At 53.1% G+C, this 27,673-nt stretch overlaps 1 protein-coding gene across 4 annotated transcripts; it reads right to left on the bottom strand.

The window, feature by feature from the left end:
• Positions 1-4,509: 4,509 nt before the first annotated feature.
• On the bottom strand, positions 4,510-26,799 carry SMPD4 (sphingomyelin phosphodiesterase 4). Of its 4 annotated transcripts, none has more exons than XM_077745816.1 (20): positions 26,575-26,799; positions 24,253-24,336; positions 22,929-23,015; positions 21,936-22,078; positions 21,710-21,785; positions 21,019-21,127; positions 20,859-20,911; positions 20,182-20,333; positions 18,065-18,197; positions 16,465-16,536; positions 12,885-12,971; positions 10,206-10,351; positions 9,355-9,445; positions 8,642-8,742; positions 7,893-8,056; positions 6,983-7,188; positions 6,407-6,640; positions 6,051-6,182; positions 5,768-5,896; positions 4,510-5,654 (listed from the first exon to the last, which is right to left on the bottom strand). In XM_077745816.1, exons 1-20 carry the CDS (start codon positions 26,647-26,649, stop codon positions 5,325-5,327), a joined length of 2,604 nt encoding a protein of 867 aa, XP_077601942.1. In that variant the 5' UTR covers positions 26,650-26,799; the 3' UTR covers positions 4,510-5,324. The 4 variants fall into 4 exon arrangements, with proteins under 4 accessions (XP_077601942.1, XP_077601943.1, XP_077601944.1 ...); XM_077745817.1 differs by lacking the exon at positions 26,575-26,799 and adding an exon at positions 26,350-26,489; XM_077745818.1 differs by lacking the exon at positions 26,575-26,799 and adding an exon at positions 25,811-25,829.
• Positions 26,800-27,673: the final 874 nt, after the last annotated feature.

Here is a 27,673-nt window from a genome sequence, read left to right as displayed (position 1 = left end):
GGTGCCCCTGGATGTATATTTTCTTTTCTTTTCTTTTTTTTAATATTTTTGTTTATTTCTAGGAGAGAGAGAGAGAGAGAGAGAGAGAGAGAGAGAGAGACCTGGATGTATATTTTCAATTCTCTTGGGTTATGTACCTATGGGCAGAATTGCTGTGCCGTATCTTTACTTTTTGAGGAATTGCCAAAAACTGTTGCAACATTTACATTCTCACCAGCAATGTGTGAGGGTTCCAGCTCTGTCAAATGTCACAAACTCTTATCATTGTTTGTGTTTTTGGCGACAGCTATCCTAGTGACTGTGAAACAGTATCTTATTGTGGTTTTGATTTGCATTTCCCTGATGACTAACTGGTGCCGAGTATCTTTGCTTATTGGCCATTTGTATATCTTCTTTGGAAAAATGTCTATTAAAATCCTTCACCCATTTTAATTTTATTTTTTAATTTTTTAATGTTTTTTTATGTCTATTTTCTTTTTTTTCTTTTTCTTTTTTTTTCTGAGAGAGAGAGAGAGAGACAGTGTGAGCAGGGGAGGGTCAGAGAGAGAGGGAGATACAGAATCTGAAACAGGCTCCAGGCTCTGAGCTGGCAGTCAGCACAGAGCCCGGTGCGGGGCTCGAACCCACGAACCGTGAGATCATGACCTGAGCCGAAGTTGGACGCTTAACCGACTGAGCCACCCAGGCGCCCCATGTCTTTTCATTTCTGAAAGTATCATTTTTCAGTACAAACTTTTTTAATTTTGAAAACATAGGTCCACATAAAAATGGATACACAAATGCTCATGGCAGGATTACTCACAATAGCCCCAAGCTAAAAATAACCCAACTGTCTACCAAGTGATGAATGGATAAAATGCAGTATATCTATGAAATGGAATACTATTTGTCCATAAAAAGGAACAAAGCACTGAAATACACTACAATATGAGTAAATCCCCTTTGCCTTTTTTTTCCTTTTGCCATTTGTACTTTGAGTATCATACCTAAAACACTATTAACTAATGCAAGATTATAAAGATATTCCTGTTTTATCCTAACAGTTTTTTTTCTTTTTAAGGAGCGAGGGTGCAAGTGAGTGAGGGGAAAGAGAGAGGGAGAGAGAGAGAATCCCACGAAGAGCAGAGAAAGAGAGAGAGAGAAGTGGGGCTCACACAAAGTGGGGCTCAAACTCATGAACTGAGAGATCATGACCTGAGCCAAAGTCCGATTGGTGCTTAACCAACTGAGCCACCCAGGTGCTGCTTTCCTGACAGTTTTATGTTTAGCTCCTCTATCTGGGTCTACGATCTAAGTTTTTGGACAGGAACCTTCCAGTGCAGTGATCGTTTTCCCCCAGTGATTTTTGTTCCACCTTAGACTGAAAAGCCCCTTCCCCAACCTCAATCCTTTCTACTCATGTACAAATTAACTTATCCAAGGCATTCATATTGTGATACCTGAAGTGTTAGGGGCTGGATGTGTATATAATAGGTACAGTATTTGTCAAACAAATGCATTTACTGGGCACCTGCTATGTGCTTGCATGGTGCCGGGGCTAGAAAGGTGAGTAAAATATGATACTTGTCCTCAAGGAGCAAACACGAGCTTGGAGATTCATTTAGAAATATTTATTTATTCAGTTTTGTTTGTTTGTTTGTTTGTTTAAGTAGGCTCCACACCCAACGTGGGGCTTGAACTCAGGACCCTCAGATTAAGAGTCACATGCTCAGGGCACCTGAGTGGCTCAGTCGGTTAAACAGCGGACTTCGGCTCAGGTCATGATCTCAGTTTGTGAGTGCGAGCGCCACTTTGGGTTCTGTGCTGACACCTCAGAGCCTGGAGCCTGCGTCAGATTCTGTCTCCCTCTCTCTCTGCCCCTCCCGTGCTCGTGCTCTTTCTCTCTCTCAAAAATACGAAAATACAAAAATAAGTCATGTGTTCCACCAACAGAGTGCCCAGCATCAAGCAAGTGGTAAGACATCCCTCTTGACTTTTATTTGCTGAATGGTGGCAATGAGTGCCCAGGAGGGCACTAAATCCAGTCCAGGAGGAGGGGAAGTGGAGGAGGCAAGGTCTCCTAAGGGAAGTGATGACGGCTGGTCTTCTAGAATGGGTGGGAGTCAGCTGGCTGAGGAAGGATGGAGGCCAAGCCGACCTTCAGAGATGCTGCCTGAGGAGCAGAATGTACACTTCCGCAGTGAGCACCAGGCTGTGAGTGGGGAAAACAGTGCTCCTTCCATCCAGAAAGGGAGGGTGGAGGAAGTAAGTTCCGGGCTGTCTGGAGCCATCCCAGGCAGAAGGCTCGCTTCACCCACATTACTTCATTGCCTTGAACACAGACCCTTAAACAATAAGATGTCAGGCGCACAAACTCAGAGCCTCCCGGATCGTGTTCTGTAGAACAGAAGCTGCAAACATCCTTTGTGGGAAGTCCACCATTCTCCAGATGGTTTGGGCAGCTTTTCACCTGAGCATCACAAGGAATATGTGCTTGGAGTACACGGCGGCAAGTGCCATGTTCGCACTCAAATGGTGGGGGTGCTGGGTGCTAAGTCTTATAGGTCCGATTCTCCCTGAAGTGGCTGCTCTCCGGAAGGTGAACACAACTAGAGGCAGGCTAAGGGAGGTGGCTGCAGATGTATAATGGTAAGAAGACCCAAAAGGGACAGTGAAAGTAGTTGTCTGGTTGACAACTTCACCTTCCCCTGCTGCCTCATGCAGTAAGCGCTCGGGGCCCCCAAGGGCCAGCCTTACTCTATGGCTAGAAAGGCATTTGCTCCCTTCTCTGGTTTCTTTGCATTTTTCTGACCTCGTGAGGCAGCAGTGACTCACATGGATGTTAAAGTCATTGGCTGTTCTCATAGCTAGAATATCAGTTGAGAGGGAGTGGGAATTCTTGATGGGGAGAGGAGAGGTTGGGAAAGAATCTGATCTATTTCGGTCACTAGATGTTTGAGAAGTTATGCCAGGAATTCTGGTTTGCAGAGTCAAAAAAAAAAAAAAAAAGCTAGCTAAGTTTTTAAAGTGAAAGCTACCCAAGTCACATCTCTATTAGCAAATGTCTGGGTTATTGCTGAGGGCTGCTCGTGCAGAGGGTCTGATCTACTCTTTGACATCAGAGGGGAAGTACGGATTCCTTCCAATTCCAGTCTCTGTCCTACGTCACCTATACTAAGCAATCAAAGCCTCAGCCACCTGGGATCAGCAGTGGGACCAGCTGAGGCCTTGGGGTCTGATGGACTTGATTCTTGGATGACAGTGGGGCCAGCAAAGGCTCCTGGGAGCAGTGTTGCCTGAGGGACTGGCAAGTCTCAGAGTTGTGGGAGGCAAAAGTAACCAACCTGCCCAGGGACAGGGGGACATTAACACACCTGGCCAAGCACCTGAGATGCTCACATGGGGCTGGAAGGTGCATGGTTTGGTTCTCAGCTGCACATATGACCTTCTGAGCTTCTGGGAGCCACAGAAAATTCAACTCACATTCTGGGGTTGCCAGCTTTTTGTATCAAAGCCAACTCTGACATGCTGAGTAGAAGGCAAAATTCTCCCAGCATAGGGGCCCCTGGCTGGCTCAGTTAAGTGACTGACTCTTGATTTTGGCTCAGGTCATGATCTCGTGGTTTGTGGGTCTGAGCCTACATCAGGCTCGGTGCTGACAGTATAGAGCCTGTTTGGGATTCTCTCTGTTCCTCTCCACCCTCTCTAATAAATAAAACCTTAAAAAAAACTCCTCCGGCTTAGATACAGTTCAGGGCGCATCTGGCTGAGGCCAACTCTGGGCCTGGTCCCCAGAGCTCTCGGGGGCCTGCCCTCTCCCATCATGGCCACTTAAGGGTTTATGGCTGCCTTGGTCTGTTGTTGCCATAAACAGACCCACTGTTCCCTTGGGGGGGGACAGTTGTGTCCTCAGTGGTCTCTGTCATCCTCAACTGTTTGGGGACCCGGGCAGGTGACTGCGCTGGAGGCTGAGCCCCGGCACCAGAAGACTCAGGAGCAAAAGAGCTTTATTCAGATCCGTGGTCAGTTACAAACTTGGTTTGATTTTTGGTCACAGGCTCCAGAATGCCATTATTCTGAGTTTACATCAAAATACAAAGGTCAACATTTACAGTTTGGAACCTTAAAAAAACAAAACAAAATCCAAAACAAAGGCTTGGTTTAAAATCGCCATTGAGGGGCGCCTGGGTGGCTTAGTCGGTTAAGCGTCCGACTTTCGCTTAGGTCATGATCTCGCGGTTCGTGGGTTCGAGCCCCGCGTCGGGCTCTGTGCTGACTGCCAGCTCAGAGCCTGGAGCCTGTTTCAGTCTGTGACTCCCTCTCTCTGACCCTCCCCTGCTCACGCTGTCTCTCTCTCTCTCCTAGAAATAAATAAAAATTAAAAAAATAAAAAAAAATAAAATCGCCATTGAGATGTTATCTCTGGTGCGTCTCCTGTAAGATGTGCTTGAGAGCCTGTGGGGATGATTTCCGGCAGAGAACGTGTAACTGTCGTGTAGTTTGAACATTCAAATGTCATCAAAAAGGTAGTGTCTTTACACTTGATTTTATTGAAGATACAAACAATGCCTTTGATCATCTTTGGTTGCAGCACCAGACAATGCCAGACATCCCCTCCGCCCATGGGACACATGAGTGAGCCTGTCCCAGATGAGGCAGTGGCGCTGGGCTGCCACCAAGAATGTGCTGAACGGCTTGGGGGGCAGAAGGGAGTCAGAGGTGAAGCACTGTCCCACTGGGCATCTGTGCTCCTGGAAGATCTTTGCTCCTACAAGTGGAACTGCAGGCCCAGCCCCAGAATTGCTGGCAACACGTGAAGAATGGCCCTCGCTTTGCCAAATGTGATGGCAAAATCTAGCTTTACAGTCAGGAATCAAGAGAACTATCCTCTAACTTTCTCAGGAACCTCTACAGTTTTGGATTCTTCTCTGCAACCAGAGGCTGAGGTGCTGTCCTGTTGTTGGTGGGGACAGGAGACGCATGCCACCTTGCCACCTTGCCTCCTAGGCAGCACGGACTTCCAGACCTCACACAGCCAAACCCAGGACAGTCAGGCTGGAGAAAGGCCTGGAAGGCCATTTCACTGCAGGGCTCGAGGCTGAGGGAAGCAGAGAGGGCTGAGCGGCTGGGTCCGGCAGTGGCCTGTGATACTTATAGGCCTGTTGGAGCCACTCCCTTCCTTGTCAAGCCTGGACCACACCCTTCCGGTTTTATCTCCTGCCACGCATGACATGGCTCCATGGCCGCAGGAAAGTTGCCCCCTAGCTTGGAGGTGGCCTCTCATGCTCAAGGGAGAGGCTGTGTGGCCATCTTGCTGGCTTCCCAGAGTCAGCGCCTGGCCGAGGTCAGAGCTGGTGCAGCTTGCTGCGCTCAGTGAGCAGCGTCATGGCCACGGCGTAGAGGAGGTAGCCCAGCACGAGGAGCAGGGCGCAGGGCAGGGGCCCGATGCAGAACAGGGAAGCCATGAAGAAGGCCAGAAGCAGCGAGAGCAGCGTCCGGTAGCTGCCCAGGAAGCGCAGGCTGAGCCTAGGGCCACGGGGACGGCGGGCCGCACACCCTCGGGCCACAGGGCTCAGCAGGCGCCTGTCTGCCAGCACAGGCTCGGTGAGGTGGTAGCGACAAAAGCTACCGAGGAAGTCGGCGCGGGAACACAGGGCTGTCATCCGGCCTGCAAACTGGGCACAGACAGAAGCACGTGGAGTGGGCACAGGCAGGGCGCACGATCCCCCGGCCTCTCCCTGAGGGTGGCGGGACCTGAAGCGGGGGCGGCCCTCCTTCATGCACTCACCCTGTGGTTAATGGCCGAGGACAGCCGGAAGAGCATGCGGACCAGGCTGGCGATCTCATAGCTCCGGATGGGCTGCAGCTCCGAGTCACCCTGGTACTCAATGTCAAACCTTCGCAGCCCATTGATGATCTAGAAGCAGCAAAGGAGGCGAGCCCCGGGTGAAAGCTGGGCTTGCAGGCAGCCCTGCAAACACACCTCTGTGATGCCTCGGGGGCGTGGTCTCTGCTGCCTGGGCTGCCGGGCAGAGCAGCGGGAGCAGAGCCCTCCGGGGTGTGGCCCTTACCTGGTACCGGCCCAGGGGCGTGAGGATGAGCCCATCCTCCCCCACCACGCAGTCTGGGAGCTGCTTCTTCCCGTTCTCATCTTGAGTTGTCCCCAAGGCAAGTGTGAGCTGGGCGAGCTGAGCCTCACTGAGCTGCGAGGGAGGAAGCCCCATGAGAAGGCCACGCAGCTTCCCGCTACCTGCCTTCATTTCAGGGTGAAGGAGGGACACTGGGCTTCCCCCCTGGGACTCTAACGGTGACAGCAAGGGGACCCAGGCATGACATTGCAGGCATGGGCTCTATCTCCCACAGGCTGGGCAGGGGGTTAGAGCCACGGTGCCGAACGCCAGGGAGGGGACAGCTCCCACGGCCGTACTCGGAACATCTGGCACAGGTACTCAAGGGCCTTCTCCAGGTACTCGTCTGTCTTGCGGACACTGTCCTGCCCCATCTCGTCCAGGTCGTTGGCTGGGTAGGAGCCGTTCGTGTCTGTGGAGCAGAAGCCCAGCCACGACAGAAAGGGGCGGCCGGCCGTGCTCTCCCCGCACTGGTCAGAGATGGACTTGGCAGTCTGCTTGGCCTGCGTGATGAGCTGAGCCAGGCGCAAGACCTGTGGGCAACGTGGGCAGGTCAGCCAGCTCGGGTGCCACCTCATGCCTCCCAGCCTCCAACAGACTGGCAGGCGGACCTGGGGGTCCCCAACGGGCCAGGAGGAGGACAGGGTCTTTCAAGACTAAGACGTGCATATTCTAAATGTGAAAACTTTCTAGTAAGTATTGCCTTTATCATCAGAAAAAAAGTAAACCTCACTGAAGAAAAAAAAAAAGGCTGGGGTATAGCAGCGCCTCCCAACACCCAACCCTCCTCCTTCCATACACCGCGCACGCTCTCCCGGCCCCGCTGTTCCCACGGCTCCAGGACAGCTGTGTGGCCTGCGGGAGCCCCAACTCACCAGTGTCCGGACCTCGGGCCCAAACATCGGCGTGTACTTGCAGTCCTGGCCCTCCAGGCTGTAGACGTGGCTCTTCACCTTGAAGGAAGCATCGGTGATGGCCGGGGGCCACGAGGACAGGAAGCTGCCCGTGAAGGTGGGCGCCGTGAAGAGGCGGTGCTGGCGGTGAGGGATGACGAGTTCTGGCTCCAGGAACAGCTGCTCCCCTGGAAAGTAGGACCCAACTCGGGTGTCAGCAGCCATGGCACTGAACACCCAGTAGCCACTGGCAGTGTTCCTGGTGCCACCGATGCTTCCGAGGGGCACAGGGGCCCGGCTCCTACTGCTCCCGGAGACCCCACCAGTCTCAACAGGAAGGCCGACATTCACAAAAGAAAACCAGAGAAGCTAATGCCCGACAAAGCCATCTAAGCCACGACAGGAACCAAGACTGCTTTTTTTTTTTTTTTAATATTTTTATTTATTTCTAGGAGAGAGAGAGAGAGAGACAGCGTGAGCAGGGGAGGGTCAGAGAGAGAGGGAGATACAGACTCTGAAATAGGCTCTAGGCTCCGAGCTGGCAGTCAGCACAGAGCCCGACGCAGGGCTCGAGCCCACGAACAGCGAGATCATGACCTAAGCGAAAGTCGGACGCTTAACCGACTAAGCCACCCAGGCGCCCCCCAAGACTGCTTTTTGATGCCACCAAGAGTCACCAGGGATACAGCTCTGAGCGCTGCTTCCCCTGCCCAGCACCCCCGCAGCCCCCGCCCAGCACGCCATGCCACAGGGAAGGCAGGGTGCCGTCAGGCTGCTACCAGGCACCAGGAGTCCCCACGCCACCTCTGCCAGCCCATCACAAGCCCATGAGGCACACGTAGGGCCTATGGGCCCCTCTCTAAGTGCTGCTTCCCTCTGGCTAAGGGCTCACCTTTCTGGATCATTTCGGCCAGGTTGGGCTGGGCAAAGACTTTGGCCACACGGAATACCATGAGCGCGTTTTTGGGGCTGACCAGGTCGGTGCGGAGCGCGCGGCTGAGGAAGCCCACGAAGAGCTTGGTGTACATCAGCAGGTTCTCCTGCACGAAGGGCGCCCTGGGGAGTGGGCGGTGCATCAGGGGCCAGACCTCCCCCTGGAGGCAGGGCTACACCAGTCCGTGCCCCCACTTCACTGGCACTCTTCCTTGGGTTCCAGACTCTCCCCTGCCACGACCTCATGGTGGCTGAGGGGCCAGGGGTGGGGGAGGCGGAGGAGGCACAAGGAAGGCAGGGAAGACCTAGGCCTCCTACAGACGACACAATCCTCCACAGACGAGGCCCTTCCCGAGAGGACCGAGGCCTCCGTGGCACAAGCTGGCCCGGAAGGAACCAGAGGGAACACGGGGAAGACAGCTGTGGAGAGGAGGCGCTGGCGGAGGCCGGAGGGTTGGCTGTGAGGAGGGGAAGGGGAGGCGGCGGCGGCTGAGAAGCAGAACGCCAGTAAAGAAGGGTCAGGGGCGTGTGCAAACACACATCTGAGGGAGACAGTAACAGCAAGGGGACGGCACAGAGGAGTCACCAGCCGTTTCTGCGGGAGATCAACCCCAGGGCCCAGGCAACAAAGCACAGTCAAGGAGGGAGCAGCCTGTGTCCTGCGCTGGAAGCAGGCCCCCCTGGGGAGGACAGCGGGCCGGGGCTCACCATCTCTCTGACACACAACGGGCCTGGCAGTCACTGCTCTGAGCCTGCTTCTCAGGTGCATACCTCCAGGGCTGCAGGTAGCTCAGCCACATCTCCAGGACCTGGTGGGACACACGTGCCCTGAGAGCCTGGAGGCTGGCACTCTGCTGGGTTGTGGGGCTGGGGCTCTGGGCCAAATCCCTGGGTGGCCTGGGGCTTGGCTCCCGGCAGCCAGCTCAGGTGAGCAGGGGGTGACCCTAACTGCAGGGCTTCGGTTCTCCTGAAGGTGCTCGCAGGTTCTCCTCCCACTCGCCACCTGAGAGGGAGCAGGAGGAAACTCCGGACCCCCAACAATGTTTCTTTTTATCTTTAGTTAAAACAATTTTTATTTGCATATAGCTGACACACAGAGTTACATTAGTTTCAGCCCCTATGACATGCTAACCCTTAGCAAGCGTGGAATGCTGGAATGTGTGGAACACAGGAGTGCTTTCCGCACAGCTGAGGGAGCCTGCACAGCTCGGTGGGGCTGGCAGCGTGGACCCACTGGGTTCCAGGTCAGGGCAGCTTTTCTGTACCTGGGGGATGGCTCTGAAAACTCAAATGAGCAGAACAATGTGACCCACCAGGCCTCTGTGGTAACAGCTGATTCCTTCCTGCATCTACCCCATGGGACCTCCCTCATCAGGCACAGAGGGCAAAGGCTAAGAAAGCAAGATGGGGCTGACACTCACGGCTCTGAAGGATGCATCCAGGGGCCAGTGGCCAAAGCAGTGCTGCAGGAAGAGGTAGAGTTTCTGCTGGACAAACCTTGGAACGGCGGCCCTGCAGGGGAGGGGAGGGAAGGGGAGGGTCCCCTCATGGGTGAGCCAAGTGGCTCCCATTTCCAAGGGCCAGCTCTGCTGGAACGAACAATGAGCCCCCCCGAAGATAAGGCCTCCTATTCTGGGCTCCATTTTTCAGATGGAGAAACAAAAGTTCAGAGATTAGAGAATGTCCCAAGGACACACAGCACCCAAGTGGCTGATCTAGTGTGGCTCCTGGGACTGCCTCTGCTTGCCCCACTTAGCCTAGGAGTCAGGCCACCATCCCAGCCCTTTTGACAGAAGGAGGGGAGGAGCAGAGAGGAAGAGGAGGGGGAGGGTGCACCACAGAGCTTGGTCTCCTGTAACAAATGAGCCACTCTGCAGGGAAAGCGGTCCCAGCCCATCGGCTTTCCTGGGCATTCTGAGGAGGGAGCTCAACATAGAGCTCCCACTCTGCCCACCGCTGGGGATGAGGGGACAAGACAGGGCAACAAGATGGGGCCTCTTTCTGGCCAGCCTGGCTCTTTCTACTGAAGAGGCCAGGCCTGGAAGGAAAGGCTGTGCAGCTAGGCAGCCCCACCCACCTGTGGAGCCAGAGCAGTGGTAGAGAGACAGACTCAGGAGGGGTCAAGGTGATTTCCCACCTGCCCCCCACCCTGCAGAGGCCTCACAGGCTGTCCCCCACACCCGAAGGATAGGTTACTGTTGGCAATGAGTATGTGCAGGAGAAGGCGGTGGCAGCCAGGGACACAGGAGCCCTGTGCACGCCCTGTACCCACCGTTTGAACTCTTCCAGGGGGCTGGTGGCGTGAGAGTGGGCGGAGGGGGAGACCTGCTCAGGCTTCAGGCTGTTGGAAAAGGCGTGCAGATGCTTTAGCAGCAGGCGCACCACCAGCACGTGCTCCTCGGTGGGCGTGAACGACTCCTGAGGTTGAGGGGGAGCAGTATCAGGACCCAGACTGGTCTGGGGTGCGGAACCCCAGCTCTGGCCATGTCCCACCCAGGGCCACTTCTCCCCGACAGGATGTGGGCCACCCACAGGGCTCTCCCTGGGCCTGGCATGTGCAGGTAGGCCTCGCACGCCAACTCTGAGACCTGCCAAGAGCACACCCGGCAGAGCAGGATGGCTTTGCTAACGGACCTGAGTGCTTCCCCGTGTGGCACCCTCCGTGGTGGACTCGGGTCATCGCTGCCCGGCCAAGTCCTCAGGGGTCCCCCCCACAACTCCTGGCCAGCCAGAGGAGGAGCAGCGGTGGAAGCAGGCCAGCATCTCACCCTGGATCCAGACTCAGGGTCTCCTGCCTGCCTCCCAGGTGCGTGGAAGCAGCTCACTAGGCCCCATGGCTTCCCTTTTCAGATAGAAACACTCCCAAATTCCTTCTCCTGCTGCAACCCTCGCCCTTCCATCCGCTTCCTGTCCTGGACACTGCCAGCCGGGAGCTTGGCGTGGGGTGGCCCTGCCTCTACTGCTAATGGCCCTGTGGTCAGCACAAGACAAGAGCACTTTCAATCTTGTCAGATGAAATCCTGACTCACAAGGTCCATGTAGGATCTTTAAGACCCGGGCCTGAGAGGAAAGCCTGTCTGCTGGCTCTCCCATGACGGAATACAGGATGGGGTCTCCTGAGTAGTAGAAGACGGCACAGGCAGGACCCACTGCTTCCGGCTCCCAGCCCTGGGGTGCCCAGACACCCTCAACCCCCAGGCCTCTGGGGCCTCCATAACCTTGACAGAGTTTTTGACAGCCTAGTCCAAAAGCTGAGCAATGTTGAGGCTGGCACAAGCCATGCCTCCTGGCACAGCCCGGGCACCCAGCCACGGGCCCGCCACTGCCCACAGCACTGCCTTCTCTGCTCTCCTCGCCATGGCTCTGCCTCCACAGGCCTGGGCAACACACCACGACTCAATATGACTGCCAAAGCAGCTACGGGCCTTCAGGAGGAGATTCTCTTCTGCTTATCTGCATGTTTAAGCGATGAACTTGCATCATTTGAAGAAAAAAGATTTAAGATGTTTTCGTAAGAATGGAAAATCAGAGGGTATTGTTGCCAGGCTGTAACTCCCCACCAGCAGCCTCCCCTTCTCATTCCTGGCCCCTCGGCAACCCAGCCACTATCTCCCCAGCGGAGGACAGAGCATCTGCATTGAACCAGAACAGCCCTACCCACCACACAGGCCCTTCTGATCAACTGGAAGCCCCTTGGGCTATCTGCCCTCTGGACTGAAACCAAACCTTTCTTCTGACCCCCCCACCCTGGAGAGCCAAATCCCCACAGGAGTCTGGCCACCGCTGCATGTGGCCTCCTCCACCTGCATGCCTTTTAGGGACACTTTCCCAAAACCAGTGACACTTCTCACTGGGCCCAGCCTTTCTCAGCTCAGCAACCCCTCCCCTTGTGGGCAGGGGTGGGGCTCTTATCCCTCCTGCTGTGCACATTTCTCCAGGGACCCTGCTCTTAGCCAAGTGAGCCCTTCCCCACAGGCTTGGGTGGTACCCACTTCTGTGCTCAACCCACCCCTGCCAACCCTTCTGGATCATTCTCTTCCCTGTGGCTGCTGCTTCTGAGTGGGAACCCTATGTGTGCTCACCACCCCATTCCAGCAAACATGATTTCTTATCTTGTGCTCAAATATCAGGTCAAATGTTACGTGTTCCCACTGAGGGGGAAGTGGACAGTCCCCTGGTCTCAGAGTACAGATCTAGATATGTGCTTTCTACCCAAACTTCCTGACATTCATCTCATGAATCTGTGAACTACCAAACTCCATCAGCCCTGAAACAGCCTGAAGTCCCAAACTCCACCTACTGACCTCAAGACTTCAAATCCGTCCACATCCGTCATGTCTGCCTAAAGCAGACCGGTATCCATGAAGCTCTGTCTGGCTCTCGCCTGCCTCTGTGGTAGCACACAAGTCCACAAGAGGCCAGGCCCCAGAGTGCTCAAGGACCAACATCCTCTACAGGCTGGGGGGCCAAGCCCTTGTCCTCCCTGCCCCTTGACCTCCCATAGGCTTGGGATTGACAGAACCACACCACCATGAGCCTTGGGGCTTCCCTGGGCTCAGTCAGCTCCTGAGCACCAGGTCTGCAAAGCCAGGTGAGTCAGGCCCTTACAAAGGCCGCACTGTTTCCGCTCCCTCCAACAAGGGCCAAGCACAGAAGTCACCAACTCCCAAGAGCCTGCAACACTCCACCTGGCTTGGGACTTGGTCAGACAGATCTGGTGGCCCCACACCGCAAACCCAGGCTAGTCTGCCAAACCGAGGGCTATGGCAGGCTAAAGATTGATGCTTGCCACCATCCCCAACACACACTGGCCTCGCTCTGTTTGGAACTGGTCTGAATCACCCCAGTTGGCCCCCGGCCGGACCCTCGCTTTACCACTGCACTGCCATGGGCTCCATGGCTCACACCACAGGGCAGGGGTGAAACAAAACAATACGAGAGCGGCCAGTACTTGGTAGGCGTGGAGGGCCTGGAGGCTGGGTTGGGCAGGGCTGTGGAGGGCGCTGGAGACACTGAGTCGGTAGTGCAGAACCTCCAGCTGAGAGACAACAAAACAGAGAAGCCAAGAGGAGGCAGGGAGGGCAGAGGACAGGGCAGGGGACAGGAGGGGAGAGACCGGGGAGGGAACAGCAGGGAGAGAAAGACAAAAGTGAGCCCAGAAGTAAGGAGAGAAAACAAAAAACAAAAACAAAAACAAAAGCACAGTCAGTGACAATCCAAACAATCACAGCCCAGCAGCCTCAGGCCAATGGGACACCACCCTCTCAGCCACCCAGACCGAGCCCTTCCTGGTGGGCTGACCAAAGCTAGGCCCCAGGGTGCTCATCCACCTGCCAGGCAGAGGGACAGACCCCCAAGTCACTTGGGCAGCCTCCTCCATGTCTCTGGGGCCTGAGGGTCTCTCGAGCTTCCTGAGATCAGCCTGACTCACTTTCCTTCCAAAGAGTCCTGCTCTCCCCCAACCCTGAATGCTCTGTGTGCAGCGTGTGCACGCTGGAGCCCACCAGGATCCCAGGAACCCTGCTGGGACACACTGACGGCCACCAAGGCCCTGAAGGCTCCAAGGCTCAGAAAAGAATCTTTTAAGGACCTAATTCCAGGGATGCCTGGGTGGCTCAGTCGGTTAAGCATCTGACATCGGCTCAGGTCATGATCTCACGGTTTGTGGGTTCGAGCGTCGGGCTCTGTGCTGACAGCCAGCTCGGAGCCTGGAGCCTGGAGTGTGTTTCAGATTCTGTGCCTCCCTCTCTCTCCAACCCTCCCCTGTTCATGCTGTCTCTCTGTCACTCTCTCAGAAATAAATAAAACATTAAAAATTTAAAAAAAAAAAAAAAAGGACCTAGTTCCAGATGGAGACCTCCCTGTTCAGGAAAGAAAAACATGTAATTTATTGGACTTCTATGAATTGTCCCAAGGAGAAATTTATCATGTAGATATATGATGTGATCAGTTCCTAGGTGTCAAAGATACAGTCAGTGACCCCTTGAGAATGGGGCTGATTCCCAGGGTGGCAGAGAGGCAAGCAAGGTTTAGCTCACCAGGCCTCACACCCTCCACACCCCACATTCCAGAAATTGTTAAAGGTGGCACAAACACTCATGGGTTTGAATTCTGGGAGACCCACCCCTCCTTCCTCACCAGGACTCCCCAACTGCAGACACACAGAGCCCTCCATCAGGCCCAACCGGCCCCAAGAATCTGGCCATGGCCACACACACCCAGAGGCAGCTGGAACCCTGAGGCTGGGACAGCCTGGGCCATGGGGGATGACAGCTGAGCTGGCTTAGCTGTCCACCCCCACCCCACCTCTGTCCTGCCCCCCTGCAGCGACAAGGCCTGCTAAAGCAGTCCCCTTTAGCCAAGCACAACCCTGAGCCGGCCCCGGCATACATCCTGCCCTGTGAGGGCCATGCCTCCCACCGCGTACCATGCTTCACACGGGAGAGGTCAGAATGCATGTGCCAGACCTTGAGGAGACAGGCACAGCCACAGACACTCAGAGCAGGGGCAGGAAGCAGCACAGCAAGGAGGTGTCTGCCCTTCGTGGCCTTCCTCTGGGCCAGACCTGGGTTCAGCGACAGCTCTCAGTGAGGACCCAGGGAGCACATGGTTCTCCTGTTGGGGGCCTCCCCAGCCTGCAGGAACACAGGGCAGGCCCCACAGCGTCCTGGAGGAATATGCGACCTTTACTGACCATCTGGCTCTCTGAAGCCCCACTCAGCAAGCTGGGTTGGAGCAGAGATCCGGGGTCTAGGGAGCGAGCATATACCCTGGACCCAGGCTAGGCACGGAAGCACCATGGGACCTCTCGGAGCTCCGTTTCCTGCATCTTAAACATCAGGAAACCAGTGACCCCAAGGCTAGGATTTCCACATGGCACAGCACAGGCCTGGGTAAATGGTAAGGAGCCTCAGATGAAGCAGACCTCCATGGCCGTTTTTCTCCACTTCCCACACACCAGGTTTTCTTAGGTTTTGTTTTCAGCCTCAATAGGAGACAAAGAAAAATAGGAGGAAAAAACCAAACCAAAACAAAAAACCTCTCTGGGTGCCTAGTGGGGGCTTCCCAGTCACTCCCCAAACTACCAGTCATTCTGAGCAGCTCTCCCCTGCCCTATGGTCTGGCCAAGAGGAAGAAAATGTGAGGAAGAAGGGGAAGGCCCCCCTGCCCCGGCAGGGACAGCCCACTACTCCTCCCTCGTACAGGGCTCGGGATCCTCACAGGACACAGATAGCCTAGAGGACCTCTGTGGCTGGCAGATCTGCTAATGACAGTGAATGTGCTCCCACTGGCTCAGAAAACAGAACAGACAGGAAGGCAATGCAGCAAAGCAGTCTCTGCCTCTGCAAAAGCCACATGCACAGGGGCTGAGTGAGCCCCCAGGCCCTAGGGGGAATCCTGGCCCCTGAACCCCGTGCCGCAGCCAGGAACATGCAGCCAGTCCACTGTAGAAGCAGCAATGGCAGTGCAGGCACTTAGTAACACAAGACGCCCAAGACACAGTCCTGGCTTTCCCTGTTCCATGTGGTGCCAAGGACCGAGATTTGGGGCCCTCTGCATAAGAGAGCTGCTGTTGGGGGCTGCTCTCCAAATGGGTACTTGGCAGCGCAGCACGGAAGCAGGGCTCGTGGCGGACACTTTGCTGCAGAAGAACTGCCACTTGCTGGAATCACAGAGGGAAGGTCACAGGCAACCCTCGTGAATTTTAGCCTATAGAGTCTTAGTTTCTTAAGGAATCTCTCAAGAAATCTGTCTGGCACTGACAAAAGCAAAGTCTGAAGAGCAAGCACAGAAGTGCACAGAAGCCACGGATCACACAGTTGGTTACAGGCTCCAGTTCGCGTGTTTCAGGCTGTTTCATGGAGTGCGAACCTAGGTGCCCACCCTGCCTAATAAGAGGCGAGGAGAGCTGCTGTACCCTGATGAATCCAGTGGGCTGCCAGCCCTGGGAAGGTTCCAGGGACACAGCTGCCTCCACGCCTCTGCAAATGAGCATGCTGCCCTGTGAGGGCAGGGAAGGGAAGAAGAGGAGAAGGCAGGCCAGGCCACATGCAGGAGAGTGTTAGACCCCACCCACTGCCGAAATGGCTGCCTGCTGATGCTCTGGAGGAGGTGGAGGGCAGCGTGGGCACCAAGGTGAGCAAGTTGGCTGAGTGCCACCTCAGCAGGAAAGCAGGAAGCGCTGTGATAGCAGAGGGAACAGACCCAGATGTGACTCCCAGAGGCACCCGTGGCTCTCCTGACCCCAGAGCACGAGCACCACAACCTCATTCATTCCGGCTGCCAGGGAGGGGGCTCTGAAAGTAGCATGGGGAAGACCCCAGAGAGGACAGACCTCCAGCCCTCATTGTGCAAGCCCACCTCAGAATGAAACCCACCTGCTGTCCAGCAGCAGAGCAAGGGCTGATGGGGAGTTTCTGCTTCCCACCATTCAGCCCTTGACAACAAGCTGAGATCAAGGACAAGAAGCAGCAGGTGGACCAGCCACACCAGGGCCAGAGCAGATGGGATGAAAAAGCATGGCAACGTACCTTGGCATGAGGGGACTGCATTTTTTGGTACATCTCCAAGGAATAATGATGAAGCCACATTTCAACAAAAACCTGCAAGAGAGCATTGGATGGTCAAATGATTTCCAACTAAGGTATCACGATGATTCAAGGAGTAGTTTTTTTCAACAAACAGTGCTGGGAAAACTGCATATCTACATGCCAAAGAATAAAGTTACCTCACACCACAATAAATAAAGTACAATAAATAACTCAGAATGGATGAAAGACATACATGTAAGACCTAAAACTTAAAACTCTTAGAAGAAACTGTGGGCAAAAAGCTTTAGGACATTGGATTGGGCCATGGCTTCTTAGCTAGGACTCTAAAAGCATATGCAACAAAATAAAAGACAGAACGGACTTCATGAACATTTTAAAAAATTCTGTATATCAGAAGACACTATCCACAGAGTGAAAAAGGCCACCCACAGAATGGGGGAAAGTATTTACAAATCGTGTATATGATAAAGGGTGGATATCCAGAAGATAAAGACAACTCCTAAAACTCAATCACAAAAAAATAAAGCTACTCAATTCAAAAATAGGCGAAAGACTTGAATATACATTTCACCATAGATGAATAGATGCTCAACTCATCAACCATGAAGGAGGTGTAAATCAAAACCATAGGGAGACACCACCTCACATCCGTTAGGATGGCTATACTAAAAACAGAAAATAACGGACACTGGCAAGGTCATCCACTGCTGATGGGAATGTAAAATGGTGCAGCCGCTGTCGAAAACAGTACAGTGGATCCTTAAAGTATTAAATAGAATTACTGTATGACCCAGAAATTCCCCTTCAGGTATATAACCAAAAGAATTGAAATCAGAGTCTCTAAGAGATATTTGTATATCCATGTAGAAACAATCTTCACAATAGCTACAACGTGCAAACAACCCAAGTGGCCACCCAGAGATGAACAGAAACACAGAAAGGGGAATATCCAAATGACAGAACATTATTGAGTCTTGGGGTGCCTGTGTGGCTCAGTCAGGTAAGCGCTGGACTCCTGATTTTGGCTCAGGTCATGATCTCACGAAACAGGAGATTGAGCCCCACGTCAGCCTCTGTGCTGAGAATGGGGCCTGCTTAAGACTCTCTCTTTCTCCCTCTCTGTCCCTTTGCCCTGCTTGTGCTCATGTGCTCTCTCTCAAACATAAAATAAACAAACAAAACCAAACAACAACAAAAACGCTATTGGGGCAGGGGTTTAATATCCAAATGATGGTGATCACAAGAAACATCTCCAGCAACGTAGGAATAGGTTGGAGATGTCAAAGGTGGGGAAAGCTTTTACACGGATCCATTGGAAACGGAGCAGTGCTCACATTACCATGAGAAAGACAAAACGCTACAGACAGGGGACCCTGGGATGAGAAGCACTACCGATGACATAGAGGTTAGACAGATGGGAACATTTCTTCTAGTCTCTGTTCCTACATCCCACAGCAGGAAAACACTAACAATTCAGAACCACTCTCAGGCTGAGGACAGTTTTAGGGCCCCGGGGGCTGGAAGGTGGCCAGGCAGTTTACTTTGAAACAGAAGATGAGAAGAGCCTCCTCGCCCTCACCTGGAGCAGAGTTTCTGACCTCCAGATCTCATGGGAGGCAGGGTCTGCGTTCACAGACGTCTGATGAGAGATGTGTCGCTTCAGGAGGCTGGTGTGGTGGAGGCCATAGGAAGCAAAGGGCATGGCTGGTGTCCTGAGGGAGACACAGAAAAAGGCCTTCGTTAGGGGCTCCTGCTGGTACAACCAGGGGCAACTAAACAGCAACATCGCTGGCAACAGTAACCATTACCACCTGCTGAATCCTAGGAGGACCTCCCAAATCCATATGGATACACACAATCACTGGACAGGGAAGAAAAGTCTTTCCTACCACAGAATGCCCATTGATAACTATAAGGGATAAAAGCAGACAACTATCATCCGGGAACCATCCAATTAATAACTGATTTGGCTGACGATCGTCAAGGGACACAAACACCACTGATAATTACACAGTCTTAGTAGATCTTCCCAACATATCCCTCTTGTTAATTAATTTAGGCACAAAGGAGCCACTTAATTTTATGGTAGGAAAACCTGGACAACACCCCCTGGCCTAGTGATCAAGACAATGTTGCAAGCACACAGACTCCATAGGCCGGCCGCCGGGCCTAATTACTCGGGAACACCAGAGATATGGCATTTTGCACACCTCCAGGCCGCACGATTCAAAGATGTTGAGGTCAGGAAAGGGGGGAAGACTGAGGGAGTGTTCCAGGCTGTAGGGGGACCAGAGGCAACCGCATGCAGAGAGTGACCCTCCACTGGATCCCAGCCAGGTAGCAGACATTAGTGGGGTAGACAGTGCAGCCTGAATGGGGTCTGAGGATTAGATGGCAGCCTGGTAGCAATACTAATTCCCTGATTTGGATAAAAGTGCAGGAGGCTGCGTAGGAGAATGTGCTGGCTTCTAGGAAATATACTCCAAGACATTTAGCAATAACAAGCATTGTATTTATAACTTACTCAAATGGCCCAGAAAAAACATATACAAATAAAGAATGAAATGATTCAGAAATGTAGATGAAGGACCTATGAAAGTTTTTTGTTATTCATGGCAAGTTTTCTTTTTTGGATTTTATTTTATTTTATTTTTACAAATAGTTTATCATGGGAAGTTTTCTAGAAGTCTGAAATTCTGTTAAAACAAGCCAACAAAATCAGGCCCAGAGAACAACTCGGCAGCTGAAACCGGCTCCGAGAGGGTGTGAATGTGACCAGCCCTGGTCCTTCTGAGCCGCAGCATTACCGATGCCTGGGCAGCCTCTCCCCACTTCCATGCCCCCATCTCCTCCTTTCAATCCCCCTTCCTTGGGGGTACCTGTGCACATATGTGAGTTCCGGGTCACGGCATGGCACATGCCAGCAGACAAGGGTAGGCCTGAGCCTGCCTCCCAGAGAAGGTGCAGCAGCAACACTGAGGAGGGTGAGGAGCACAGGTGGCAGCTCCCAAGTCCGGATCGTCTCCTGGGGAGCCTCCTCCTGGGGAGGCCACTGGCTAAATACCTCCAAAGGCCTCAGTTCACCCTCAGGTTGAGGCTGGCTATACATTCTCCCTTCCTGCAAGGTCCAGCCACAGCCCAGCCTTGGACTGGCATAAAAGACCCTTTGCCCCAGGGCCTCTGGCTCAGGCCAAGATGTGGTGCTGCAGCCTACAGATTCTTCCTATTCTCATTCCTCCGCATATCAGCCCTGCTGTGGCCTGCCCACAGGCTCTTTCTCTCCAGCAGCAACTGCCCAGTGCCATTGATCAGCTCTGGAAACACAGCTTTGAGCCTCCTGCCACCGCTTTGGTGTAGGGCTTGGATACACATGTGGGGAGGGCTGCTGCGGGCAGAACACAGCTCGCTCCCAAACCAAGGCCAGATCTTGTCCTTGTGGTCACAGGACATCATCACTGAAAACCCAGACAGAGACGTCCTCCTTACCCCTGCCCTCCAGTCTGTGCTAGGGCGTCTGGAGTTGGGGATCTCGGGTATTAAAAAAGTTGGGGCACCGTGAACAAAGAGTAGCACTACTGTCCCTATGAGCAATGCCCGTTGACCAGGCCACTCCCTCGTGGAAGAACAAGGTCTTAAAGGCTAGCTGCAGGAATGGGCCACCTGAGGCCAAGAGCCAGGGCAGCCAGAGAGCCTTACCTGGGAGCGGGTGAGGGGCTGGGCCCTCCAGGACTGGAGGAGAGTGGGGGGAGCACACTGCCTTCTGTGGGCAGGAACCATGACAGGTATCTGTCCACGAGGATGAAATAGGCACAGTCTGAAGTTCGGATATGTATGGTCCCAGGGAGTGGCTGGAAAAGCAAATCTGCATTGGTGTGTAGCTCTGGGTGCCACCCCTGGCTGCTGACCCCAGCAAATGCAGGGCTCAAGTCACTGCACACAAGCCCTGGGACATGGCTCATCTCCCAGGGGCCTGACCACAAGCACCCTGGGCAGTGCCAGGAGCAAAGTTCCCACCACAGGGGGCCTGACTAGACCCCACAGTCCTTTTTGCCACATGGGAAGATGGCGTGCAGCAAACTTCCTGGGCACCTCTGCCCTGGGCCCACGCCCAGTAAACTTCCGGTGGGAAGCCTTTCCAGCTACCACTGGAAGTGTCCAGGTCACCTCACATTGCTTGTCAAGTCTGCCCACCAGCCTGTCATCCTCACTAAGTGAGAATGGCCTGAAGGGCAAAGGCTGGAGGAGGATGCAAAGGAGGAGCTGGAGAACAAGGAGGGAAAGGAAACATGGAAGATAAAGAAAAGTCCTAGGCCGCAGGCCCCACCCTCACAGAGTCTTTGGTAAAAAGCCGCTCAGGGGAATCCCTTTTGTACCTTTTGAGTGATGAGGCTCAAAGCAAAGAAGAACATGTAGTATTCAAACGGATCTGATGGCAGCGTCAAGGGGCAAACGGGCAGGGATGTCGTGCCACCCCCAGCATTGTGTTTTGGCCACCCATGGCCTCCCCACCCCTGGGGGGCTGACAAAGGATACTTAGTGCCAGGTTCAGGCCGAGGCCCCCTGTCGGGGGGAACTGGACCTTGTTGTGGTACAGAGGGCTGTCAGGGAGCACGCGCTCCTGGATGGATGCCTTCACGGGGCCCTGTGGAGAGAGCGCACTGGGCTTGTGGACAGGCTCTGGCAGGGTGCCCTGTGCAGTGCAGCCTCTGGGAGGGGTGCAGTGGAGACGGCAGGCACTCGGACCCTGCCTGGAGGAGCAGTGCTGTCCACTGGGTAGTACCGGAGCAAGAGAGCCTCTGCTCAGAATTGCTCACACCATCCTCAGGAACACCCGCAAACAGCAAGGGCAGCAGCTGCTTGAATTTCTGAACCTCGTCAAGCACTTGATGTTCTCCATCTTCTTTGCTTCTTATACCCACTGAACAAGTCACCCCTTAATTTGCCCCTTTGACTGGAGACTCAGAAAAACAGCAACTGGTCACATGGCCCTGCCGCCATTCAGCCAGGAACAAACCAGGAGTATGGTGCCTTCTCCACGGGTAGAGTTTGGAATGACCTTTAAGAAAAGTAACCACTGAAGTTCTATGTGTGATGCCCCCTGGGCCCTGAACAGACAGCATGGCATTGTGCCCAGCCCCTCAAGCCCTGCCTACCCCCGCTGCAGCCACAGCCGCTGTGCAGGGAGCTCTGCCCGAGCACAGCTCTCACCCCATGGCTTACTTACAGGCAGGTAGGAAACCGGAAAGTCAAACTTATAATCTTCGGCCTGGAGCTTATACACCAACTTCATCATTGGGCCACTGAACATGAAATTAAACCAACAAAAACAAGACAATGAACTACAAACCATCTTGCTTTGATTGCTTCTGCGTTTTAAGAAATACAGTGCTTTAAGAGTGGGATCACCACGAGGAAACATCCGGCCCCTCCCAGGTGATAAACCTACCTACCCGGGGTCTAGAAACTCCATTGCGATGCTGTACTCCACAGGGCTCACCCGCCCCTGTAAGCAGCGGAGGTTCCAGCCAACGAGGACACCATCCAGGCTGCCGAAAATGCTCTCTACCAGCCACGGGAAGATGGCGTGCAGCTCCTGAAATGGTGTGCGTTGGGAGGCTGTGGGCAAGCTTGCTGAGGACCAGTGCCCACAGCCGGGCTCCAGGCCACGTGACCCTCCCACCCAGTCCAGCCCCATGCCACAACCTGCCCACCTTGTTCACGGAGTGTGTACACCTGAACTGGAAATTACAGTAACTGATGACCCATGGTGCCTACCCTGTGATCATCAGTCCAGGCTGGCTGCCTGGGCTTATACTTAACTATTTGATAATTCTGGGTGTGACTTAAATATGGCTTTTCAGTATTTTCATCAGCGTTTCTCAATCTTTTTGAGCTGGACATTTCCTTGTTGGGGTGGGGATTGTCCTGTGCATTTGGGGATAGTTACCAGCATACCTGGCCTCTACCCACTTGATGCCAGTGGCACCCTCCCCTGTGTGACAACCAAAAACATCTCCGGACACTGCCAAGTATTCCATGCAGGACAGAAGCACCTGTGGCTGAGAACCCCTGGACTACATGTTGACATGTTTAAATGAGTCCATAAATGCTACAGAAACAATACTGGGTCAGGCCTCCATCCAGGGCAGTGCTCAGAGGTGGGAATCAGGGGCTATACGAATGTTTTTCAGGGGCGCCTGGTGGCTCAGTCGGCTAAGCATCCAGCTCTTGATTTCCACTCAGGTCATGATCTCATGGTTCATGGGATCAAGCCCCACGCAGGGCTCTACCTTCACAGCACAGGGTCTGCTTGAGATTCTCTCTTTCAGTCTCTTTCTCTCAAAATAAATAAACTTAAAATAAAAAAGAAATAAAGAAAAAAAAAGAATGTATTTCAAAGAGTGTATGAGACATGCCCCAAAGAGATGGTAGCAGAGCTGTACCTTTGCTGGAAAATCTTCGATGACTTTAACCAAGTCTTGGCACCGCTGTGCAAAGGGCTTATTTATAGAGTCAGCTTTCAGGCTAGCCTAGAAGAAAGAAGAAACCAAAAGAAACATCACAAAAGAGACTGCACATCTGCATGACTGAAGTGACTTCCACACAATCCATTAAGTAGAGGGTCAGCTCCAGCGTCAGCCCTGCAACCAGAAGAGGACCCTTAAGTGTAGGGCATCCCTCACAGACCACAGGGTATTCACTGAGCGTATACGCACAAACTGGAAATTTCCATATAACGCCCTGTGATGACACCACTGTGATCATCAGTGAGGATGCCAGCAAAATGAGGGTGACAGAAGCCCTCTTAACCAAGCTACCCTTTATTCCGTAGATAACGAACCAACTAAATTCATTATTAAGAAACAAGGCAGGCAGGCGAGAAAGGACAGATCGCTTTAACCAAATGTTGACACTAATCAGGAAGGCAATGGACAGGCTGGGAAACATTCAGGACAAGAATGAAGGAAATCTACCCAAGATCATGGGGTGTGGATTAAGATCGGGAGAGAATGCCAGAATTTGAACCAAGAGGGCTTTGCCCAAGGATATCTAAGGCCTTAGCCACCTCTAAATGAGGATGGTGTCTCACAGAGGTGGAGACCTGGGCTGCTGCGGCCATGCCCGGTGGGAAGGTTAGCGGCATGCCTGGTCTCTACCCACTCGATGCCAGTAGCACAGCATCCACTGGCTCTACATGGTGCACCAAGGAAGGAGATCCTTCTGAATAGACGTTTACAAAAAGTATCTTCTGGGAGCTGAAATTAGGAATCCTCACCACAGATATCTGCCTCACACCTAACTTCTCAGTGTCATGTTTAATACTTGGAGTGCAGTCCTGGTTGCCCCCAGCATAGCAGGGTCCCTGTCCCTCCATTTTCCAGGGATGACAGTTATGATTATTAGAATATCCAATAAATGTCTAAAGGTTTACAGGATATGAAAATGCTGATGTATACCCTTTCACATGTTCCTCCCCAGACCTCAGGAAGTAGTGAAAATGGCATTTGAATCAGTTTATTTTGTAGGTAAGAAGCTCCTCTTGTAGATGAGAAAAACAGGGCTCAAAGGTTGAGTAAACCCAAGGTCTTGCACCATTAGGAGGCAGAGCCAAGTCTAGGGACTCTAATCCCAAGTCCAATGTTCTTTTCCTCATATGCCCCTCAGAAAACCACCAGTGGGAAGTTCAAGTCAGTGGCTAGGACTCTCAAGTCCCTCAGCTGTAGAACCATTATTACACTGACACTCACACGGGCAACTGACACTTACCAGGAGGAAGCTGGGCTGCTGCAGGTGAGGGAACGCCATGGCAGTCTCCTGGGGGAAGTTGAAAATGGCCGTCTTAGGAAACCACTGTGAAAAAACCAAGGCAAAATCTCAACATCTGCCACACAACACTACACTACAGCACAGGCTGTGCTGCCAGGTTTCACAGTTTACAAAAACGCTGTTCTGATGCAGTCCATGGTGGCCAGCTTTGGAGCCAAGTTTGTAGTGAGGAATCCATAGTAACGCTTGTAACTGCACTTGCTATGTGCCACGCCTGGTTCTAAAGACCCTCCATGTATGTCCTCATTTAATACTCAGTGGTGGGCAGAATTTTAAAAATAGCCCTTCAAGATTCCTATTCCTGGGTATTCGATCAAATGCTCATAGGTACTGTGAAGGAATTGTGCAGATATGATTGAAGTCTCAAGAGGGCAGACCATACGATAGAGCAGTTTCGACTGCCAGCCAGTAAGGAAATGGGAACCTTAATTCTACAGCCCAAAGGAAGTGGATTCTGCCAGCAACTTGAAGAAGCTTGGAAACATTTTTCCTGAGAGCCTCTAGGTAACAGCAAAGCCAACCAACACCTTGATTTCAGTCTGGTGATATCCTAAGCCTGAGAACCCAGCCAAGCCCTCCTGGACTTGGCTACAGAATTATGAAATAATATATGGATGCGGTTTTAAGCTGCTACATTTGTTAAGCAAGAACAGACTACATCCTCACAACAATCTTGCGGGGCCAATACAGAGAAAGAAGTGGTAGTAAAGAGGAGGTAACTCACTTGCCCTCACTCAGCTGGTAAATGGCAGAGCCAAGACCCTAATATACAGACCTCCTAACACAATTCCCACAGAGACAGGAGGGCGAATCTCCTGAATGTCACCTGTGCTCTATGAGAACGAATGGAGGGGAAGAGCACGCTGAAGAAGCTTTCGAACGAGCCATCAGAAAATCAGGAACAACTCTTTTTAGATTTCTCTCTCTCTGACCACCCAGGTCAGAAACTGAAAATATCCAGACTTGAACAGAAAGGGAGCCTGCCGTGTCCCATGGATGATGGCTTTCCTGGCACAGCTGCACCCACAGCAAGAGCAAGGGTGCTGAGGTGGCAAACAAAAGTGTATGTGGATGGAGAAAGATTTGATGCCAGGAGGCAGTGGAGTTGAGGGGAGATGTGCATTTCTGCTTCTTAGCAATATGAACATCTCCCAGGTTTTCAATTCTTAACGATATTAGCTATCAAATTCAGGTGTGTGTGTGTGTTTTTTAATGTTTATTTCGAGGGAGAATCCCAAGCAGCCTCTGCATTCGAACCTGTGAACTGCAAGATCATGATCGGAGCTGAGATCGAGAGTGGTCACTCAATCAAGCCCAACCGAGCCACCCAGGCACCCCTATCAAATTCAGTTTTAAGGAAAACTTAAAACACGTTGCTCCTGAACCAAGTGGCCAGAAAACACACTAAGTAAGCTGACCAAAGCCAAATAATCAAACCAGTATAAAATGTGTCCTATTTGCAAAGGACAGAGCTTTAGAGATGATGAGGTGGTAGCACCTCCTTCTTAGAGGAAGCCTGCATTGGCAACAACTGAAGAACGGGGGCCCAGAAGCGCCAAAACAAGGAGGAGTATTTCCAAGAAGGGGCAGTGTCTCGTGTGTCCTGTTCTCTAATCCTGCCACAGCCAGGCTCCTCCATCACATCCTTGTCCGCTGTGTGCCAAGTGTTCCCTTCATCCGCCACTTTACACCCACTTTCTTCAATGGCTGCTTCGGAACTTGCTGGGGTGTCTCCTCACAGTGGCAACGCCCATCATTCCAAGCAAATCGCACTACTGCCAAGGCCTCCCTCTGGTTGCGCCCTGATAAGCAGAGTATGCGCCCAGTTGTTGCTCAGAACTCTCCTGTGAAGTGAGCATCGGTATCTCCATATTACAGGCGAAACTGAGGCTCAGAAAGGTCGCTCCACACAGGAAGACTCAGGCGAGAATCCACACCCGGCTCTTCCTCCCACACAGCTCGTTGAGCCCAAGGGTCAACTTTAACTCGAATATCTCCTTCCGCCGGCTCGTCAACGAACGTTAACCGAGCACCCACCAGGACGGAGTGTGCGAGGCGTGCGAGAAGGTGGCATGAGTGCGCAGTCCGGGAAGATGGCATGAGCGCGCAGCCGGGCCCTTGGCTCCCCAGCCTGCCCGCCCGGCCGGGGGTCAGAGACAAAGACACCCGGCCTGAGGCCTGGGGCTCCGGTAGGAACGGAAATGACTTAGGCGGAGGCTCGGGGGGGCGGGGGGCGGGACGCCCGCGGCCCCAACCACTCACCTGTAGGACCCATAAAGTCGCCCGCCTAAGGAACGGAGACCGCCATTCGGCTATCCGGCGCTGAAATGTCGTCATCAAACTGCGCTTGGCGTCACGCCTCCCCTAGCCTGGCGGGAAACGCACCGCTACCCCTGTGGGCAGCTACCTCAAAGGGCGCGTGCGCAAAGTGAAGGCCGGCCGGGTTTATGGGTTACAACCCCGAGGCGCGTGCGCAGAGGGGGAAGCTGCGTCCCTCAGCCCTGAGTTCCGTGTGCCCTGTAAGGAGCGCGCGTGCGCTTGCGAAAGAGAAACCGTTTATTAAGGTTCTGGAGGCGCGCCCTCTTCTGGGGAACTGGCGCGGGGAAATAATACACTGTGCATTGACGACTTCTTATGATGGGCTTCGTTGAGCGCCTTCAATATGCCAGGCACTCCGCTGGGTGCGGCTGCCCAAGCAAGAACGACCAGTGCAGCCCGACCCTGATGACCCAGAAACGGGTCTCTGAGGTCGGCCACGACATCCCCTACGCCTAACACATCTCCCTGATGTGGGATCATTGAGTGCGACCCTCAAGAAAGAATTCTTGAGATGATCCGTGCAACTTAGTTCATTTAAGCAGCACAATACAGGACTTGTGGGCACAAAGAGCTGCATTTTTTTTTTTTTTTTTTTTGCGGTATGAAGCTAGTGATTATATGCTTAGTACTCAAGGGGGAGAGGACGTGCAGGGAGTATTAGATCATAAATGTCTTCTTGGAATTTCTACTAAAACTACTTTCACAAGAGTTCTCTGGTCCTTATCATTCAGTTCGGTATTAACTATCGATGAGATACAGGGTCATGAGACCCTCTCTGAATGTAGCAACCAGTACTTATTTGATCTTTATCAAAACTATGCAGGCTATAAGTCAGCTTTCTGGGCTAAAGATGGAACATTTTTCTGCTTTTATCCCTCATCATCCCTCAGGTAAATTTCCGCGGATCCAACGGCAGAGAGAAGACAAACCGGTCTCCGCCCTCTGAGGTGGGGCTGCGGGGGAGGCCAGGTGGTGGCGCTTCGGGGAGAGGAATAACCGGCGGGGCCAGTAGGAGGCGCTGTGAGAGCGGCGAGAGAGGCCC

Source organism: Crocuta crocuta, unplaced genomic scaffold (assembly GCF_008692635.1).
Source record: "Crocuta crocuta isolate KB4526 unplaced genomic scaffold, BGI_CrCroc_1.0 scaffold344, whole genome shotgun sequence".
Taxonomy (NCBI): Eukaryota; Metazoa; Chordata; class Mammalia; order Carnivora; family Hyaenidae; genus Crocuta; species Crocuta crocuta.
The sequence above is the reverse complement of the archived record's forward strand: the minus strand, read 5'-3'. Positions and strand labels throughout refer to the sequence as shown.

Excerpts from the sequence above, each read along its gene's own strand:
- SMPD4 (XM_077745816.1), bottom strand. The coding sequence starts at position 26,649 with ATGACGACATTTCAGCGCCGGATAGCCGAATGGCGGTCTCCGTTCCTT. Across the intron at positions 23,016-24,252 it reads AGCAGCCCAGCTTCCTCCTG|GCTAGCCTGAAAGCTGACTC; the intron begins GTAAGTGTCAGT and ends TCTTTCTTCTAG. Across the intron at positions 9,446-10,205 it reads CCCCTGGAAGAGTTCAAACG|GGCCGCCGTTCCAAGGTTTG; the intron begins GTGGGTACAGGG and ends CCTCCCCTGCAG.